The sequence below is a fragment of the Vigna angularis genome, chromosome 4 (assembly GCF_016808095.1).
Source record: "Vigna angularis cultivar LongXiaoDou No.4 chromosome 4, ASM1680809v1, whole genome shotgun sequence".
Lineage (NCBI taxonomy): Eukaryota > Viridiplantae > Streptophyta > Magnoliopsida > Fabales > Fabaceae > Vigna > Vigna angularis.
The window spans coordinates 13,184,485-13,205,210 of record NC_068973.1 but is presented as its reverse complement, the minus strand read 5'-3'; the positions used below and the strand labels follow the sequence as shown (position 1 = coordinate 13,205,210).

Sequence of the window (20,726 nt, the reverse complement as noted above, 5' to 3'; positions counted from 1 at the left end):
TATATATATATATATATATATATATATATATATATATATATATATATATATGGATTCAAAAATCCTATAAATATAGAATGAGAGAGTACCCATTCAATACTCTTTACTCACTTCTATAATATTATATTTCAATATTTTCTTTAAACTTTTATTGTCTTAAACATTATAAAGTCTTCTACGAGTGAATTTCTCCTTAACTTTTGAAGAACTTAATTTTTTTTTATCATAAATATATGCTCATTTCTTAAAAATTTCACTTATTTCATTTTAGAAACACTCTATTCATTGTTGACAAATAACATACCATGAACACACTTAAATATCATAAATCATAAATCCTCATACATATATCTTTTACAACACAATTGAGTATCTCATTATCAACTACGTTCTAAAGGTAAAGTTTAACTACAAATTCATTAATTGAAAAGACAACTAAACAATAAAAAAAACATAATATTGTATAATTTAGTTTTTTTTTAAATAACAAAATTGGCATAACAATTATAAATATTAGCCAAATTACTTAATGAAATTGATGTATAGATTAAATATGTTTTTAGTCATGAATTTTGATGTACAATTGAAATTCTCCTCTTTATAAAAATTTTAATAGATTTTTATTTTTAAACTTTAAAAATAAATAAATACAATCTTTTTTTTATACTAATAATTTCAAGCATCATTTATTTATTTTTATTGAATGTATTTTATCAATCTTATCACAAATTAACAAAAAAAACTAATATAAAATTCTTCACCATGTAAAATCAACTTTCTTTTTCATCTTTATTATCCATATACTTGAATTTCTAATGGCTTATCACTTTCAATTTATCTTTATTTTTTTATATCCCTAAACAGAGTTTTAAGTTTTTTTCTAAATAATCTATCAATAATTAAAATATATTTGTATCAATAGAGCATTATTTATAAAGTATTATATATATATATATATATATATATATATATATATATATATATATATATATATATATATATATATATATATATATGTTTAAGAAGAATATTGAAAATACTTTGCAGTATAAATTTTATCTAAACAAGACTTGAACATGGACGTGAAGACACGAAATAAATTGGGTTTTATCCCTCAGCCATATGAGAGATTTATTGAAATGGTTTATGTTAGAAGGAACTGGTTAGCTTTTCATCCAAAACGGCACAATTCTTTAAAAGAGAAAGAGTAGTATTTTCGGAAGGCTAAAATTGTACTTTTGAGGATTGACTTTCAATTGATCAAGAACATGGAAAAAAATAATTAAGTGAGTATTTTTTTTCTGAAATTAATTTATATTATAGCTTCTTGATTCTTGAATAAAGGTGAAAAAAAAGGAAATATAGATAAATGATTTAGTTGGTTATTGAATATCTACAATATAATATATAAGATATCGTAATTTTGTTATAACCAATATAATATATATATATATATATACACTCATTTTTAAATATTTTGTAATTGTTTAAATTCAGTTGATTTGATTCATATGAAAAAAATCTAAATTTTTAATGATATAAAATTATAAATACATGAAACAATGTAAAAAGTTTTAAATTAATAAAAATAATTAAATTATACAAAAAAGTTGAAATTGAAGACAATTTATGCAAAATAATAAATATTATTTTTAACAAATAAGTTACAAATTATAGATGTATAAGATTTGATGCTTATTTCATAAGTTAATGGTTACATCAAAATTTAAGTTCATTGAAATATGACTTGGGCTTGAAGGAACTGTTTATCTATTAAGTTTCTGTTAAATCTTTAACAGAGATTAGTCTCCCTGTTAAATCTTTTCAAAATAAAAAATAATCAGGAACCTATATCATCTGACTGAAAGAAAAAAGAAAAACCTGACCGAAAAATTAAGAAAAGAAATTGAAACGTTGCATTGAAAAAAGCTTAGACACTCAACTATGTTTAAATATACCTACTGGTTTGAATCAAATTCGAAAATAAACCGAATCTGAATATTTGTTAGCACAAATTAATAATATTTTAACACGAATATACGAAACAAACTTGTTTCAAAACCTAAAAATTGAATCACGTAAACGACGAAAGTTTAATAAATTTGATCTGAATTACATAATTAAGATTTTACAAGAAGAGATCAAATTCTTTAATTCAATATATAAAAACTAAATCACTGAAACAAAATTCATATACTTTCCAGTATAAAAAATTACTAAATGAAAGTAAATTAAATATTAAAGATAAAAAAAAATAACAGAGGTACCGATTTCAACAAAGAGTTATCACAAATTAAAAAAAGAAAACCTAATTTGAAGATGAATAGGATATTGGTTCACCCGAGAGAGGAGTTGTGAGGGTTGGCGCGTTGCCTAGTTCGGATGATGGCGCAAGAGCGACCGCCGGAGAGAGTGTTATAATCTTGAGTATAAAAAATGAGATTGACGTGACTCTGCACCTTGTGTTCGTCATCGGCGAAGATATCACATAGAGCAATGATGTAATCCAGAGGCAATTCACCTGTTATCCGCAGCGCATGGTTGACGCCTCGAAACATGTCTTTGCATACAATACGATTGAAATCGAAGACTCCATAAAGGGACGAATCCAGCGGTGGTGGAGGCACTGGATTCAGTTGTTGCCTCAGGCACTGCTCTATGGGGCTCGGTATGCTCACTGAAGTTGTTATCGTCAGTGCCAAAAGAAGCATCGCAACAGCAATCGCTCGTGAAGACATTGGAACGTGGGAACCTGATTTTGATGCTGAAATCTTAGGGTACTGTTCAATGTTTCAGGTATCTCTTCTTCGATGGATTTGAGAATTTTCGTTCTTCCCCTTTATATAGAATTTAACTATCATCTTTTATTATTCTCTTTAAATTCCCTATCTTTTTTCCCCGGAAAAGAAAATATATTTTGTCAATATCATTATCTTTATATATCTATAATTCTTTATCATATTTTTCAAATATATTTTTATATTAAAAATCAAGTTTATCTTTAATCAGTGAAACTATATTGTGTTTATTTTCTTAATGATAATAAAAAAATTATTATTATCATTGTTATTATTATAATCATAAAATTCAATATAAATAATATTTGTAATTTTATTATAAATATTTTTATTTATTTTATAATTAATTCTATAATTAACAACTTAGTTACAAAAAATTAATCAAAATAAAAAAATGATTAAAAGTGAAAAACGATAAAATTGATAAAATAAATATTTTAATTTAAAAAACTTTGATAAATTTGAAAAAAATGATTATTTCAATTTAAAAAACAAAATACGAACACTAAAAAAATCTTATATATAGATATATATATATATATATATAGATGTAATTATTTAGTTATGAAATTAATGTATAAATAATTTTTATAATTTTATTGTAAAGATCTTTTATTTATTTTATCGGTAACTATATAATTAAAAAATAGTTAGGTTTAAAAAAATTGAACAATTTAAAAAAAATAAAAAACCGTTACATTTACAGAAATAATAAAATTAATAAAATAATTATTTTAATTCAAAAAATAAATTTAAAAAATAATTATAGAAAAAAAAGGAGAATCTCTCATAATAGATATATAAACTGTAATTATTATTCCTTGATAATGTAAAACAGTTTTACACTACCCGTTGATTACTAATTACCACCATAAATCTTTTAAAATAACAAATATAAAAACTAACAACCTTATCATAAATAATAGTTAAATTATATCTTTTAAAATATTAAACATAAAAGATTGCACATATGAATTTTGCTTCAATCAAAATGATTGACAAATATGCATCTTATAAATGCGTATGATGAAAATGAATGTTCTATATATTTGTGTTGAAGCAAAATATGCAAAGAAACCTTTTAATCATGTCACTTCCAGAAGCATTGAATTGCTTGAACTGATACATTCTGACTTGGCTGATTTTAAAAACACAATGTGGCAAAAAAATTATATAACTTTTGCTGATGCCTTTTCCAGATATACGAAAATTTATTTTTTTCAAATCAAAAGATGAGGATGTTAAAATGTTTTTAAAATATAAATCTGAAGTAGAAAATCAATTTTGAATAAAAATATTAAAAAGGCTTAGGTTTGATAGAGGTATAAATATAGTAAGAATTCTCTTAAAGCATTATGCATTGAAAATGAAAATGGTATTATACATCAAACTTATTCTTATACACCTATCTCCAATGCATAACGAAACACATATTCAAATTATTTTTCTCTCTTATACATTCTAAAGAGTGGATTAGTGATTTGCTGTGAACATGATGTTGGTACAAATTAATTACTTATCATGGAAAATCATAGCTAAACAACTTGAATGTTCGCAGTGAATTAGTTTCTTGAACTTTGAAATAACTTCATGATAAAAAAAGAAAAAAAAAAACTTTACATGACTTGAAGTACTATTAACAAGAGTTGTAGGAAATCAATTAGCCTTATAGAAAGCTATGATAGGATCATAAATAATTTGGTTAGCATTGACAGCCCTAACAAAATCAAGGTGAGCATAATTTTCTTTGAACAGTACCACAAGCTTGTTCCCATCATGATGTTGGAGGTCATTGAGCAAAACCTGCACATCATTTACATCAGATAGCAGGTCTTGCCCTCCATAGGTCACAAAAAGAGGGAATTCATTTGGAATGGCTGTCATGTCATAAAGAGGAGGAACTGCTTGTCCATAGTGCTTCATGTTATCTCCTTCATCACCATAATCATATTTTGCTATTTTTCCAGTTTTGATCACTGTTCCAAATCAATAGGAACAAATATCAACAACAACAGATTCATGTAGAACCAAGGAGCCTGTCTTTTATAAATATCAAGTCTTCATACAAAAAATCTATAAACTAAAATTAGTTTATATACGGTTAATTTGTAAAAGTATTCTTGTTTTAGTTTATGAATAAATTAGTTTTAACTTATGGAGTTTTTCCTTTTCCTTTTTTGTTTTTCCTTATTTTTTCATACAAGTTCTTATCTATAAATTTATTGAAATGGGTCTTACAAGAATGCATAAAAGAAGTGTTTCAAAATCAAATCACATAACAAAAATGTTACCGACTAATAGACTTACTTTGAGATAGGTGGATCAAATTCTTAGTTGCGGTTGGCTCAGAAGAGACATCAGTCATGGATGAATTTAGGCAGCAGTTTGGACCTAAAGTTTGAGTGTAACAATATAGAAATATAGTGTAATTATTTTCATGAATCAGAATCATAATATATACATAAAGTGAATTTATTTTCTGGTCAAGTTAGTAACATTTATAGCACCTGTGACAAGTGACATTAGGTTTGAGCAGTTCAAGTTCAGTTTATTGCAGATGTTTTCCACAAAATTTGATGCAGCACCCCCCCTGCTCATTAGGAAACATTGCAACTACTCATACACTTTGCAAAAAGAGATAGCAAATTTCAAAGATCAAGGTTTTTTCTGGTACCCGTTTGGATTGAATTCACGGATTCCTAACCAGTACATGTCCTGTCATATTAAGAAAAAGGAAAATATTTTCATCAATCAAATTGTATTCAGTAGAAATTTTAATTCCAAGACAAATCATCTTCTATCTCTCACATTAGCTATAAATGTATCAGCTGCAATCTTTGTCACCAGTGATGAAATTTGATTCATATGAGCAATTGGGCAAAGAAGTGAAGCTGATCTTAACATGTTCAGCCCTTGTCCTTGCGACAAAGCAGCTAAAGCCATTAAGGTTCCCTGAAATTTCAGGTCATTATGTTAAACTCATACAAACTAGAAATATGACATTTTTAGACTCTACAACATTATACAGGAACTACAACTATGTTCAATATTACGTAAGAGAATCTAAAAAGAAAAACAGAAACAAATTATAAGAACTCACCAAGGAATGACCTGCATAGTGCATTGTCTGACCAGTATAGTTGTAGACATATTGGACGAAAGCAGAAAGATCATAATCGGCCAATTCATCCCAAGACCAATCCCAATAAGCCTACACATAAGAATGAAGAAAAGCAAATTATCCATCACATAGTCTGAAACATGAAATGCATATGTATATATCTATTATTCTCATCAGAGAAAGAACCTGGTCATTAGTATCAAGTGATTTATGGCCGTTGCTGTACTTTGTCCCACGAACATTGGCAAGCCACACATCAAACCCATTATCTGCTAAGATAAACCCCAATGATTCATCTGGAGAATTCACCAGCCATGTTGAAGCATCCTGTAATGTTATAACATCACTTCTCAGATTTTCATGTTCTTTATCTTGTTTAGTTTTCTCATTTCTTTTCAAACATCACTGTTAACTCTACGTTCAAAAAGGGTAAATCACCACTCTGATCCTTAAAGTATACAATTCAATCATATTAGTCTCTCAACCTAACCTTTTATAGTTTAGTTACTTTCAGGAACAAAAATGTTACATTGTTCTACACTTTTAAAGGCATAGAAAACAAACAATGTTTTTTGCTACTACTATTACTTGTCTATCTCTGCATTAACACAACTTACACTAAAGATGCCATGCTGCAATAGCACCGGCGGTTGATCGGCCTTCTTGCCGGACCGCCCAGCTGGCATCCTCTGCAGGCTTAGGATGTAGCCATCCTGAGTTGTAACCTGCCTCCAACAGAAACAATCACTGATCAAAATGCCTTCACAATCATCACCAAGTAGATTCAACAGAACGGTAGCATGTGTACGTACCTTGTGTTCTTCACATGTGTAACCTTGTGTCTCTACCATAGTTTTGCAGATACCATCAACATTATCATCAATAACTGGATAAGATGTGAGCCATTGATGGCCTAGACGAAGTGTTTTTCTCCCTTGAGCTCCTGCTGCCATGCAAAGCAGGACTAGTGAAAACAGACTAACAACAACGTCGGCCATTGGAAAAATGTGTTTGTTTATGTTCCATGGATTGTGAGACGACAGTTATATATGCATGGAGAAAGTTGAAGACGGCTGTGCCTAAGATGCTTGTAACATGTCTTCATTCTCATTGTTAACTCAACGTTCAAACCAAGGCACTGAAATGGGTATGGATGATTATTACGTTATCCGATGTAGCAATTAGCATGAGTTATTAATAAACCACACATAATTCTAAATTACGGTCATCATGGCTCTATACCGACGGTGACTGCGCTCGTTATGGAGATGCTATTATATGTTTGTATCCAACATATAAAAATAATTACATAATTATGTCAAGGTGTTTATAGTATTTGTAAACTTAATAAATTTTAATTTTAAATTTTAAATTTATGTGACACTGATTAATGAATAATATTTTTATTATAAATATTATTATTTCAAACTAAATATCACAAATAGATTTTTTTATAATTGCATTTAATATTGTATTGTTATACTAATTATTATTTCAACCCAAATATTATTAATACTTCTTTTGTTATAATATATTCTTTACTGTTTTATTATTAATATAATTTGATTATATGTACACTATGGATGATCATAATATAATGTTAAAGTCTCACCCTAATATCATGGTAAGGAAGCTTTTATTTGGAACAAATTACGTTAGTTTAATACGTGGAAGCCTGCTGCTATTTTGACCTGTCTCACACGACACTTCAACTGTCCTATGGTAACTTAATCAAAGGTCAAAACTAAAAATCACTTATGATAAATTTATTTAATAGAATCAGGTTTATATAATCCAAATATGTGTCTGATATAACCAGTTCAGACAACTAACCTTTTTGAAAAATAAAAACAAGACACGTGTAAAGATTTTCTACTTGAAAACATTTGGCACTATATTTTTCTATTTGATAGTAATTAACTCAAAATTATAATCTTTAAAAAAAAATCCATCCTTATCTCATATTTAATCTCTTTTAATCAAATAAGTATATGAGACTATTGTCATCCGTAAAAACCTCAAATATATAACACTATAAATATAATGTCTCCATATTTTGAATGCAAAAAAAATAACAGTTAGTTTTAGTTTTAGATCATGAGTGGATAGTTTTTCTCATGTGCTCATACAAGCTGCTTATGCTACTATATATCCTTTTATCTTGCATAAGAACACACACTAGTCCTATTCTTGAAGCATAAATATATCCAATAGAATCAAGTAATTCTTAAAAACAAGAGAAATAGTTAATCTTTTCTTGAGTTCACATTTTTCTGTCCATACAAAAGTATGACCTTTCTTGGTGAGTTGACTTTGAAACACATGAAAAATTCTAGTGGGGTTGGGGTTGAGTATACTTTTTAAAATCTTTTCGCAAATAAGTATTAAACATTTGAGATTTTGAACACTATTTAACAAAGCGTTTAAGAACACAACTAAACAAGACAAGCTTATGTTAATACCGGTTAACTCAAACTGATTTACGTCCAATTCTCTCTTAAACACACTTAAGGAGTTTCACCGATCATTAAAAATTACAATAAGTATTACCATTCTTGGTTTACAAACTACCCAACTGGATATACGAGTTTATCCTCCTGGGTTAACACTAATCTTCCTAACTAGATCTTTTAGCTCAACTGAACTAAACAACCAAATGTTTTGATTCTTTTTAGAATTTACAAATACAATAAAAGTGTTTTAGAAAAAACAAGTACATATCAAAGCTCTCGATGAGAGTATGTTTTTAGTACAATGAAATCCATATAATTGTAAAACTTTTTCTTAAACAAAGAAAACATTAGACGATCGAAGCTTCAAGAGAAACAACGTAAAATTCAAAGATCAATTCATTTTTTTCATCTTTTCTTCGAGTCCTCTTTAATCGCCTTCTTCGAGAAAGATCCGTTACACAAACACTACAAGAAAATCGTTGAATACTGATGGATAATTACCGACTGGCCACTGTCTTTTGGTAAACGTGCTTTACCGACGGACACTCTGATTGGTATTTACTGAAGGAATATTTTGTTAGTAAGGTAATCATATTTTAACTTACTGACGGATCATTGACCTACGGTATGTTCTTCGATGATAAAGGAAAACAATTTCTCTTTTCCCTCCTCTTTTCTTCGTCTTCTTCATGGTTCGTTCTCCAAAGCTTTTGAGGAATCTTGACCATGGATGCATGCAACGTGAAATTCTGGTGGTTGTCGATGTTATTGAACTCCATTGCCCTAGTTCATCAACTAGGTGTAGTGCCCTAGGTCAGTCACGAACACCTTTGCCCTTGTTCGTAACCCTTGCTCGTCACGAAGCTGGATTACCCTAAATTGTGGTTGGGTTTTTATTTGTGGTGGCCGTAGTTGGTGCCAATAGGAGGAAAAAGGTGAGAATTTCTCTTGTCCTACCCCTTTTGATGTTGTCTTCTAGTTTTGCGATTTCCTCTTTCGATTTTCGTCATTGATGGACTATGCCTTCACCTTCACCGATTATGTTCTTATATTGAACTCCAATGTTGTTCTCTTTGCCAACCTCAATTCCCCTAGGTCGTCCTCAACCTGCATTACTCTAAGGCCACTTAACGACAGTTCTGTTGTGAGAGAACGGGTGGTGGTCCAAATAGGATGTTGTCGTTGAGATATACTTGTTGAGGGACGTCGCTGCCAACTTTAGTGGAGTTTTCCTATGTTGCCATGGTGAATAGAGGCTGCTATTGTTGAGCCAACTGTGATCGGGGGAATCCAAAGAGAGGCCCTACTGTGCAAGTCAATAATAACTGTCCAAATTGAAACCCTAGTATGGAATTTGTTCAAATTGAAACCCTTGTGCAATCTGTCCAAATTCAATCCCCAATGTTGTGTGGATTTTTTCCAAATTGAAGCCCCTGTGTTGTGTGCAATGACATTAACATTTCGTTGTTGTTTTGTGCAATGAATAGGCGTAGCATTTTGGGTATGTTATTTTTAAATTTTCAGTTGAGCAATGTATAGGATGCTAATTGAATCATTGTTTGCATCACAGATTGGTTGATAGCGTTGTCACGCTTATTATGTTGTCATTCATAGGTGGAAATGGTGGTTTTAGGTTTTGTCCTTTGTCTTTGTTGGTTAGGTTGCATTGTTCATATTGTCTCACAATTTCAGACTTGTTTATGGAATTGGATATGCATAATTGCATTTGAATTTATAAAAGCATACTTTATATTTATTCTTCTCACTATGTTTGACAGATTTCTTAGGCAAAGAGATAGTCATCTTGGAATAGAGGTAGTAAATACTTTAAGTGTTATTCATTGAACTGTGTTATGGCCTTTGTATTGATTTTTCTTGATTCCATTGGGTTGGACATATATGTTTGTTGTATGAGTGTGTAGTGATCCAAATTATGTAAATGTCTATACCTCATGCGAATGTACCTTATAAATTCTTTTGGTATGAAGTGAAACTTGCGTGATGGGGGATGATGGAGGAGGAGCCTCTCACACTCTCAGAAAGAAGGAACCCATAGATATAAAACGAGAGAGAGAGGATGATGCGCAATCAATGGTTCGGAGCAATTTTTTGTTAATGGTTGCAATTAATCAAACTGTAAAATATAGCTAATAATCATAATAGCAAAGATTAGGGTTCAATTAATACCTTCTCTCTTTTCCCCAAAACCCTAAATGAGAGAAAAATGCAGAAGACCACGACACAAGACTGAAAACGAGTTGACAAGATCAAAGCATTACAAGGAGACTAACAAGAGCATGAGAGCACGAAATGACGAGATTAGATAAGGAGAGAAGAGAAATAGAAACAAAAGAAGAGAAAAGCAAGAGAGTGAGATGTAACAAGAAGGATGAGGAATAATACTAAAAAGAGGAAAGACATAACAAAATCAAATATATTATGCCACTTAAATGACTAATCATAGTATCTCTTTTTTAAATTAAAAATAATATATTAAATTTTTATTTTATTTCAAAATTATCATCAGTCTCACTTATTATAAGTATTAATAATAATCGACATAATTTCTTTTATCATATTTAAAATTGTATTATCATTTCACACACAAATTACGATCTAAGGTTTAAAGATTACAAGTTTATACTTTTTTTTTAATATTTTAAAAAGGAGTAATTTTTATGAGATCACTTTGATGATATGTTTTTCTCTTTTATTAATTAGTTTCAACATGCATAAAAAAAGACTTAAGTGCTTACTTCGTCTCCATATTAAGAGGTAAATTTTTGTTTAGTACCCAATTTTAAAAATGAAGACATTGTGTCCCTATGTTATAAAAAGTATATGTATAAGGTCCACAAAGAAAGAACAAGTTCAACAAATCATCAAAGAAAAAGCTGAACAAGATAGAAAAGAGAGAAAAAAAGCTGGACAACAGAAGAGAGAAAAGAACAAGCACGACCACATCAGTATGGACTTAATGTCGTTGCTGTCAACTTAACGGACATGACCTTATTCATACACTTTTCATAACATAAAGACTCAATGTCTTTATTTTTAAAACCGGATACTAAATAGAAATTCGCCTGAAAACGATGTAAGCATTTAAGTCCATAAAAAAAAACTAACTTAATTAATGATTTGACATGGTTGTTGGAGTCTTTCAATTATAACGCGCTTTATGAGCATTGAGTCTTTTGGGACTCGCTTTAGTTACAGAGAAAAAGAAATTATTTTGAAGCAAAAGCACGTCCATTTATAGTTCATAATTTTTTATAATATTCCAAAAAAAAAAATACTCCGGCAAACATGGCATGACAGAACGCTAGAAAATTTGTTTTTATACAGTAAACATCGCTTTGGTTCGTGTGCTTAAAGAAAAGTAATACACAATCTAAAGAAGTGTCCCCACTGCTTATCCTAAAATAAAAAATTAAAGCTTGTTTTCATTTTCTTTTTACACCTACTTTTTCTTCTAACAACCCAAACTTTTTTCCTTTTCCTCTCTTCCCATGAATAATCTTTTTACATTTAGAGAAAAAGAAAAAAAAATTAAGAAGTTAGTGATAGGTGTTATTTTTATTTACCATAATAAATTATTATTTATTTAAATATAATTAATTTTAAAAATTAAATTAATAATTTATAATAAAAATGAGAATATATGTGCACGTAATGCATATATTTTGCACTAGTAAACTAATACTATTTATTATATGGCATTATGGTATGAAAATATTAAGAAGTTCATAGAATAACAATGCAATAGTGAGAAGAAAGTTGATAAAGGAGAAAAAAGACAAAAGAGAAGCCAGAAAAAAGTAGGATGAGAAAGATATCAAGTTCTCATTATTCTGGGAAGAGATACAGGAAAATAAATATATAGGAAAGGAAACTGAAACAGAATGACAGAAACTAAAATAGAATAACAGAAATTACAATCCTAATTGTAAACCAAGCAATGCAGGTCAATGAGACCGATCGGTGTAATGAATCAACACAACCGAGCGATTCAGGTTAGAGATACCGAGTAGTGCATTGAGTCAATACAAGAGCGATCGTCACAACAGTATAACCGAACGGTGTAATGAATCAACACAACTGAGCGGTGCGTTGAGTCAATACAAGAGCGAACAATATATCTGTTATCAGCCTCCCTCAAGCTGGGCGTAAATATTTTGAAGACCCAGCTTGGAACGCAAAAGTTGAAAAGCAAGAGGAGGTAAAGGTTTAGTTAGTATGTCAGTTATCTGCATGGTTATGGAGATAGGAAGTAATTTGATCAATCCAGCAGCAACCTTTTCACGAACAAGATGACAGTCAATATCAATATGCTTTGTGTGTTCATGAAAAACTTGATTAGAGGCGATTTGTATTGTAGATTGATTGTCACAGTAGACAAGAGCAGGAGAAATGTAAGGAACGTGTAGATCATGAAGTAAGTAAGTGAGCCATTGGAGTTCACACACTATGCTGGCTAGCGAGCGGTATTCAGCCTCAGAAGAGCTACGAGAAACAGTCGATTGTTTCTTGGAGTGTCATGAAATGAGTGAACTTCCGAGGTAGACAACAAATCCAGTGACCGATCGGCGAGTATCAGGACAAGTGGCCCAATAAGAATCATAGAAGTCTTTTAGTTGAATGGTAGAATTATGTGGGAGAAAAATACCAGCACCAGGTGTACCTTTGAGATATCGTAAAATACGAGTAGTAGCTTGTTGATGAGCATATGTTGGAGCAGACATGAACTGACTGAGTGATTAACAGCAAAAGTAATATCCGGACGAGTGGTGGTAAGGTATATGAGTTTTCCAATGAGTCGACGATAGGAAGCAACGACAACATCATCCAATGATCGATGGGTAGGTAAAGGTGGTTATTTGTTAACCATGGGAGTAGGGACAGAGGAGCAGTTAAGCAAGCCAGTTTCAGTAAGGAGATCCAGAACATACTTTCGTTGGCTAAGATGGATTCCATTGGAGTTGTGTGCAACCTCAAGACCGAGAAAGTAAGTTAAATTACCAAGATTCTTTATACGAAAGGTAGAATGGAGAAGGTTGGTAATACGTTGTATTTCTCCATTATTGTTGCCGGTTATGATGATATCATCAACATAAATGAGAAGTGTTGTAATGTAATCATCATCATGTTGTAGAAAAAGAGAATTGTCAGAAGTGGAACAAGTATAATTATTTGAGAGTAAGAAATGATGTAGCTTAGCATACCATTGTCGCCCAGCTTGTTTAAGACAATATAAAGACCTTTGCAGTTTGCAACTTGATTTGTAGTTGAAGTGGTAAGGCCTGGAGGAACTTTCATATAGACATCTTCATGACGATCACCATGTAGAAAAGCATTGTTAACATCATATTGTTTGAGTGACCAATTCTTGGAAGCATCAATGGCAAGAAGAAGCCGAACGGTAGTGAGTTTGACCACAGGTGCAAAAGTATCGAAGCAGTCTAACCCTTCAATCTGGTTATATCCTTTGGTGAGCAGACGTGCTTTATATCGATCGATCGAGCCATCAGAGTTATATTTGATTTTATAAACCCATCGACAACCAATAATAGTTTTATTAGGTGGTAAAGTGGTTAGAACCCAAGTATTATTAGCCTGTAGAGCATCAAGCTCAGCACGCATAACAGTAACCCATTGAGGTTATTTTGAAGCAACAAAATAAGATGTTGGTTCAATATTAGATGAAATAGATAAAATGGTATGCTTAAATGAGTAGAAAGACGATCATAATTAAGATAATTCTTGATAGGATAGCGAACAATACTGTTAGTTTTAAAATCATTTAAATAAGCAGGAATCTTACGTGGTCTAGAAGACTGTCTTATAGTAGCAGAAGTATCATTACCAGTATCATCAATTGGAGTGATATCAGTGGATGTGCTATGAGGAATGTCATTAGTGCAAGGAATAGTTGGAATAGATAAAGTGTCAGCAGTAGTATAACCGATCGGTAAAAGATCATCATAGTTATTGGTGTAATTATTGGGCAAAGGTAGAGATAAAGAGTTGTCGGTTTTATGAGTATTTTTATATGGGAAAATATTTTCATGGAAAATAACATTACGGGATATATCAACCTTATGGTTTTTGAGATTTAAAAAGAGATAACCTTTCGGATGCTGTTTAAAACCTAAGAAAATGCCAGGGACAGCACGATCATCAAACTTCTTTCTGTGAGCACTAATGGTGTTGGCATAGCAGAGACAACTAAAGATACACAACATTGAGAGGTCACAAGGAGATCCATGAAGATGTTCATATGGTGTATCATTCTGTAAGACATGTGTGGACATCTGATTGATCAAAAAAACATGTTGGGCTGCATAACACCAGAAAACAGTTGGGAGATATGAGTGAAAAAGTAAGGCACGAGTGATATTTAAGATGTGTTGGTGTTTACATTCGACAACACCATTTTGTTCAAGAGTTTCAACACAAGTAGTGTGATGATTAATGCCCTTGTTGGAAAAAAGATCATGCATAATGAATTCAACACCATTGTCAGTTCGTATAGTTTTTACCTTTTTATTGTTTTGAGTTTCTATATTGCAAAGAAAAGTAAGAATGTGATTTTTAACAGAAGATTTATCTAACATAGGTGTAATCCAGCTGTAGCGAGAAAAATTATCAATTATGGTTAACAAGTATTTAAAACCATTCATAGAAGCAGTACAGGGATCCCATATATCAATGTGCAGTAAATCAAAAGAAGACAATGAATGAGATTTACTAGCAGTGTAAGGGAGTTTCTTTTGTTTAGCTCGATGACACACATCACAAGGAACCTGAGTATCATTTTTTATATAAACATGTTTGTTTTTTAAAAGATGTAACTTGTCATTTGAAAGGTGCCCAAGACGAGCATGCCATAAATTTGGATTCTGAATAGAGCAAATTAAGGACTGCAACTAGTATCATGTTTACAAGCAGATGAGTCAAAGAGGTATAAGCCATTGTGGTGTCTAATCAAACCAATCTTCTCTTGACTTTGTGTGTCCTGCATAATGCAGCCATAAGAAGAAAAAATTAATGTACAATTAAGGTTTGCGATAAGCTGTGAAACAGAGATAAGATTGAAAGAAAAGTCAGGTATATAGAGGACATTAGAGAGACAAAACTTAGGATTTAACCGAACGATACCCTTGTAATGAGCATGTATAATTTTGCCATTGGGTAAAGTGATGGGAATAGGAGTAATCTTTTGATAGAAAGAAAAAGATTTTAAAGAAATGCAAACATGGTCGGTGGCACCAGAATCAAGAAGCCATGTATTAGGAGAATGCACTTGAAGAGCTGAAACAATATTACTTGGAGAAGTGTTTGTGGAGAGTGTTCCGACTTGATTGATGTGCACATTAGAACTGTTAGGCTCATATTATTTGAATAATTCTGCGACAATCTGATATTGTTGAGGCGTGAGTTGAATGGTCTCGGTAGAAGGTCGTTCTTAATCCAAGCCGTTCGGTTGACTATCACCATGAGTGGATGAAACAACATTGTGAATCTGGCTGATCTTATTGTTGAAGGGCTTATGACTGGGAGGATAACCATGTTTCTTGAAACAAACATCTATGGTGTGCCTAGTTTTATGACAATAAGTGCAAATCTTACGAGTATTGTTATTTGCGGTTTTGACCGAACGATGATCTTGACTGGGGAAGCCATGTTTTTTGAAGCAAGAACTTTCTTGGTGGCCGACCCGGTTGCAATAAGTGCAAGTAACAAGAGTAGAACCGTTCAGTGGGGAGGAGAAATTAGAGAATGAAGTGGATTTCACGGGAGCAGTGACATGGTCGGTCACTAACTGACGTTCTTGTTAAATAACAAGTGAAAAATTTTGGAAATGGGAGGAAGAGGATCAAGAAGAAGAATATGAGATTGTATGTTGGTATAATTATCATTCAAACCTCGTAGAAGTTGCATGACACGATCTTCATGTTTCCGTTGAGAAAGAATCGAAGAAACGGTACAAGAACATTTGTGCTGACAAATGCAGACGGGATCTGGGCGGAAACTGTCAAGTTCATCCCAAATAACTCTGAGTTTGGTGAAGAAGTCGGTGACGGAGAGCTCGCCTTGGGACAGGGTGGTAGCTTCCATTTGTAATGTTGAAATTCTAGCAAGATCACCTTGGGCAAAGTGGTTCTTCAGGTCATTCCATATATCAATAGCGTGATCCATCCATATGAGGCTTTCACGAATGGAAGGAGAAACAGAATGCAGGAGCCATGAAACAACCATACTATTGCAGCGGAGCCAAACAAGGAAGGAAGCATCAGTCTTGGCAAGTTGAATAGTTGATCCGAGAACAAACTCTACCTTGTTCTTGGCAGAAAGAGCCGTAATGAAGGATCTGCTCCATGAATGATAGTTTGTGGTGTTGAGAACGGGTGATACAAGGGATATGACAGGGTTTTCATTGGGGTGAAGGTAAATATATGAATGGATAAAATCTTGGCTTGAGGGATGTGATTCAGTGGTTGCCATTGAAGGAAGGAAGAACAAGAACAAGAGTGCAGAATATCAGAAAACAACGGAGATTTCTTCTGATACCATCATAGAATAACAATGCAATAGTGGAAAAGAAAGCTGATAAAGGAGAGAAAAGAGAAAAGAGAAGCCAAAGAAAAGTAGACTGAGAAAGATATCAAGTTTTCATTATTCTGGGAAGAGATACAGGAAAATAAATATATAGGAAAGGAAACTGAAACAGAATAACAGAAACTACAATCCTAATTTTAAACCAAGCAATGCAGGTCAGTGAGACCGATCGGTGTAATGAATCAACACAACCGAGCGATTCAGGTTAGTGATACCAAACGGTGCATTGAGGCAATACAAGAGTGATCGTCACAACAATATAACCGAACGGTGTAATGAATCAACACAACCGAGAAGTGCATTGAGTCAATACAAGAGCGATCAACACAATACAAGAGCGAACAATATATCTGTTATCAGAAGTGAGTTTTTAAGCTTAACTCAACCCCACAAAATCGGCTTGTAAGGTGAGGTTTGTACCTTACTTATATATTATAAATTGGCCTTATCTCTAGTCGATGTGCGACTTCTAACACACTCCTTTCATGACGAAGTATAGACATCTCGTGTGTGATAGTAGAAATTGGGTGGTTCTATAGTGGTCCGACAATGGGTGGAAACAGAAATGCCTACTTAGAACTCACTAGAATAGGCTATAACCATGACTCTTATACCATATTAAGAAGTGAGTTTTTAAGCCTAACTCAATCCTATAAAACCGGCTTGTAAGATGAAGTTTGCACCAAACTTATATATTATAAATTGACCTTATTTCTTGTGGGCTTCCAACATGGAATGCTTTGAAAAGAAAACATTTGGCTGTGGAGAATGTTTTCTTGCATACACCAACTCTATGTGCCAGATTGTTTGAATTTTGCACAAATGAATCACTAGTAATGGTAAATTTCATCACAGACCCACATATCAAGAAGTACATGGATGGTTCACGCAGAAAGGGTTCATATTTTTGGTCCAAATTCAAAACTTACAGCAAAAATATCAACTTTTTCTTAATATTTTTGAATTTAATATTGAGTCTCTTTCACGTTCGAGTACTAGCACTAATTTGATTTGTCAAAGATATAAAAAAGAAGGAAGGAAGGAAAGGACGTTCTTTTCGGGCTTATCATCTATATTTATCATTATCTAAAATAGTACTCAAAGAAAGCAGTGTAATGGTAACAACCACCATTTATTGTGCATTTTATTAGGAGAAAAACTTAACTTTAGTAAGGTGGACACTTTTTCTAATTCATGTTTAAAGTTTTACCATAATAAAATATAATTAATTTAATTGTATCAAAGCAAAGTTTTAGATATAATTAGAAACAACATCTTTAATAACATAGATACTTTATATTAGTTTTATTTTATTTTATGTTGAGGATCCATAGGTTTTGTTTGAACTAGAGGAGAATGGAAAGAAATAAAGGAAGAGAAAAATAATGAAAAGAGATTGTTTCTATCAAAAGAATATATTATAACTCTAGTTTATATTTTAAAGATTATTTCTATATCAAATTATTTTTAAAAGAAATTATTTTGTAAATTATTTTTTTAAATATATATAAAAAATTATTCTATTACATCAATTATATCTGTTATAATATTTCCAATCATTTTCTAATCTCTATATTTTATATTAAAATAAAAAGTAATCATCACATATTAATAAATAAAAAAGTATATTTCAAAATATTAAAATAAAATATTTAGTAAAATATAAAGGTTAAATTCATTTATTTTATTTATTATTTTCATATTTTATTTTAATTAATTAATATATAATATCATAATATATTAATAACATAATAATCATAAATTTTTGGTATAAAAATGTAAGTAGTTATAAAATATTTTTAAGAGATTGTGTATTCAATATTACCATATTATAACATAATCTATTATCTTATAATTGTTGGAGCATACAATGCAAAGAAATTTACATTGCTTTTTTAACATAGTGGGGCTTATATAAGTTTTTTATAACTAAATCTAACAAGCTAAAAACATCTTCCTCTATAGCATTGTAGTATATTATGGTTCTTCCTCTTTAGGATGTTTTGACTATTAAGATTACTTAAAAAACACTTCTTCAAGGTCAATGTCTAATGAGCAAGTATTTTTTAAAAGTTACTCAAAGCTAGTAATCTATATGTTGCATTTTGTCACTAGTTATGCGAGACAAAGATAAGTCTTTTTTTTCTTCATGTTGCATTTATCCATGTTAATTCGTAGATATACATTAAATGCTTTTTATGTAACATTAGCTTTATATCCATTCTCTAAGCATACACTATATACTTTAGCCTATGAGACCTAGATAAGTTTTATCCAAACTAAAATAAAAGGTAAGACCGTACAAGACTAATGATGTAGCAAATAGTGTCTTTTTAAAAAGGTTCAAGGTAGGATTTGATGTAATAGTAATTACAACCCTTGCTTGGCATAAAACTTCATGATGGGAGGAGTACACACAATAATGTTAAGTAGGTTAATTACGTGATTGTTATCATGAGGTTATAGAATTTGTCTCCTTCAACCAATATACATAGAACTCCTAATGTTGACTCTTTTTGTTATATTTTCCAGAAGTGATGACCAGATATATGTATCCTCTAGCATGCACTCTTTAGCCTAAAAAATCTGATTAATAACTTTGTATATATTTATTGAGGTAGTGCGGAATGTCATTCTTTATAAATGTTACCAAAACAACATATCAGTTGAGTTACCTTAATATGATTTTCCGAACTTCCCAATTAGTGATATGGACTATGACCACCATTGGCTCATCTTCTAATACGTCATTATAAGAAAAATTATAATTATTTAAGGTAATGGTGGGATAAGAGGTGGCCTTTTGACACTAAATTAGTATATCTATGAAGTTAATTATTTCTCTTTGCAGCAGTTGTCCTTGGTCTTATAGGATATGTTGATTTGTATTTATCATGTGGTTTGAGTTTTCAAATGAAATCCAACATCAGAAGACACATATTTAATTGTATTCAATTAATTTGGAGGTTTATGAATTCAAAAGAGAAATTGAATTTAGAAGTCTAAAACAGAAATTAAAAGAATTAAAACGGATCAATCATATATTCAACAATTAAAGAATTTGAAAATAAGATTTCTCTAAAGATTCACATCCAAGTTTAAATAATTGATCAATTAAATCAATTAAGCCAATTTATACAAATTAAATTCCAATATTTCAATCGATTTCTAATTTAAATTCTAATATTAAAAACACAAATCAATATCACAAAAAGAAAAATTAAAATAGAGAAGAGAAAGAATAAACACATAACATAAAATGATTAGTGAAAAACTCAATTTGTGTTGTTTGATCTTGATTATGGGAATTGATCTTCAAAGATTTAGCTCTCCATTATTGAACAATAGACAATATAGCAACAAAATAGTATAGGAATTATGAAAAGGCCAAAATGAAAATAGAGAGGAAAAGAGAATAAGAGAAAACTAAAACTTTGAAAACTTTGCAAATGAGTTCTTTCTTTGAAAAGTGCGATGTCAAATAATAAGGTTGACTCGTGCCCAAAACTTTAGGATGATTGTTTCAAAATAATCTATGAAACATGTTGGCAAACGTGTGAACTAGCCTAGCACCATGCCTTTCAAGGATGTGAGAAATATTGTATACTAAATGGTGTCGCGCGTTAGATAAAAACTAATTTGAGTAACAAAAATGTTGATTTGCTCATTGGGGTGAGTGGTACCATCATGTTCCTGTCTATGAATAGATGTCAAAATTGAGACGAGTTAACCAAT

At 31.1% G+C, this 20,726-nt stretch overlaps 2 protein-coding genes across 2 annotated transcripts; both read right to left on the bottom strand.

Annotated features, from left to right (window-relative positions):
- Nucleotides 1-2,149: 2,149 nt before the first annotated feature.
- LOC108331294 (uncharacterized) lies at nucleotides 2,150-2,871 on the bottom strand. Its single transcript, XM_017565946.2, has one exon. The coding sequence runs from the start codon at nucleotides 2,736-2,738 to the stop codon at nucleotides 2,337-2,339; it is 402 nt and encodes a 133-aa protein (XP_017421435.1). The 5' UTR covers nucleotides 2,739-2,871; the 3' UTR covers nucleotides 2,150-2,336.
- Nucleotides 2,872-4,454: 1,583 nt separating this feature from the next.
- On the bottom strand, nucleotides 4,455-6,954 carry LOC108331390 (triacylglycerol lipase 2). Its single transcript, XM_017566033.2, has 9 exons — nucleotides 6,732-6,954; nucleotides 6,537-6,644; nucleotides 6,106-6,246; nucleotides 5,899-6,009; nucleotides 5,607-5,750; nucleotides 5,473-5,513; nucleotides 5,306-5,391; nucleotides 5,106-5,189; nucleotides 4,455-4,774 (listed from the first exon to the last, which is right to left on the bottom strand). The coding sequence occupies exons 1-9, from the start codon at nucleotides 6,915-6,917 to the stop codon at nucleotides 4,455-4,457; spliced, it is 1,221 nt and encodes a 406-aa protein (XP_017421522.1). The 5' UTR covers nucleotides 6,918-6,954.
- Nucleotides 6,955-20,726: the final 13,772 nt, after the last annotated feature.

Bases quoted from the DNA above. Each gene is read 5' to 3' on its own strand.
- LOC108331294 (XM_017565946.2), bottom strand. From the start codon at position 2,738: ATGTCTTCACGAGCGATTGCTGTTGCGATGCTTCTTTTGGCACTGACG.
- LOC108331390 (XM_017566033.2), bottom strand. From the start codon at position 6,917: ATGGCCGACGTTGTTGTTAGTCTGTTTTCACTAGTCCTGCTTTGCATG. The intron at 6,010-6,105 runs GTTCTTTCTCTG...TCTTATGTGTAG, and splicing joins CACTTGATACTAATGACCAG to GCTTATTGGGATTGGTCTTG. The intron at 5,751-5,898 runs GTGAGTTCTTAT...CTGAAATTTCAG, and splicing joins ACTATGCAGGTCATTCCTTG to GGAACCTTAATGGCTTTAGC.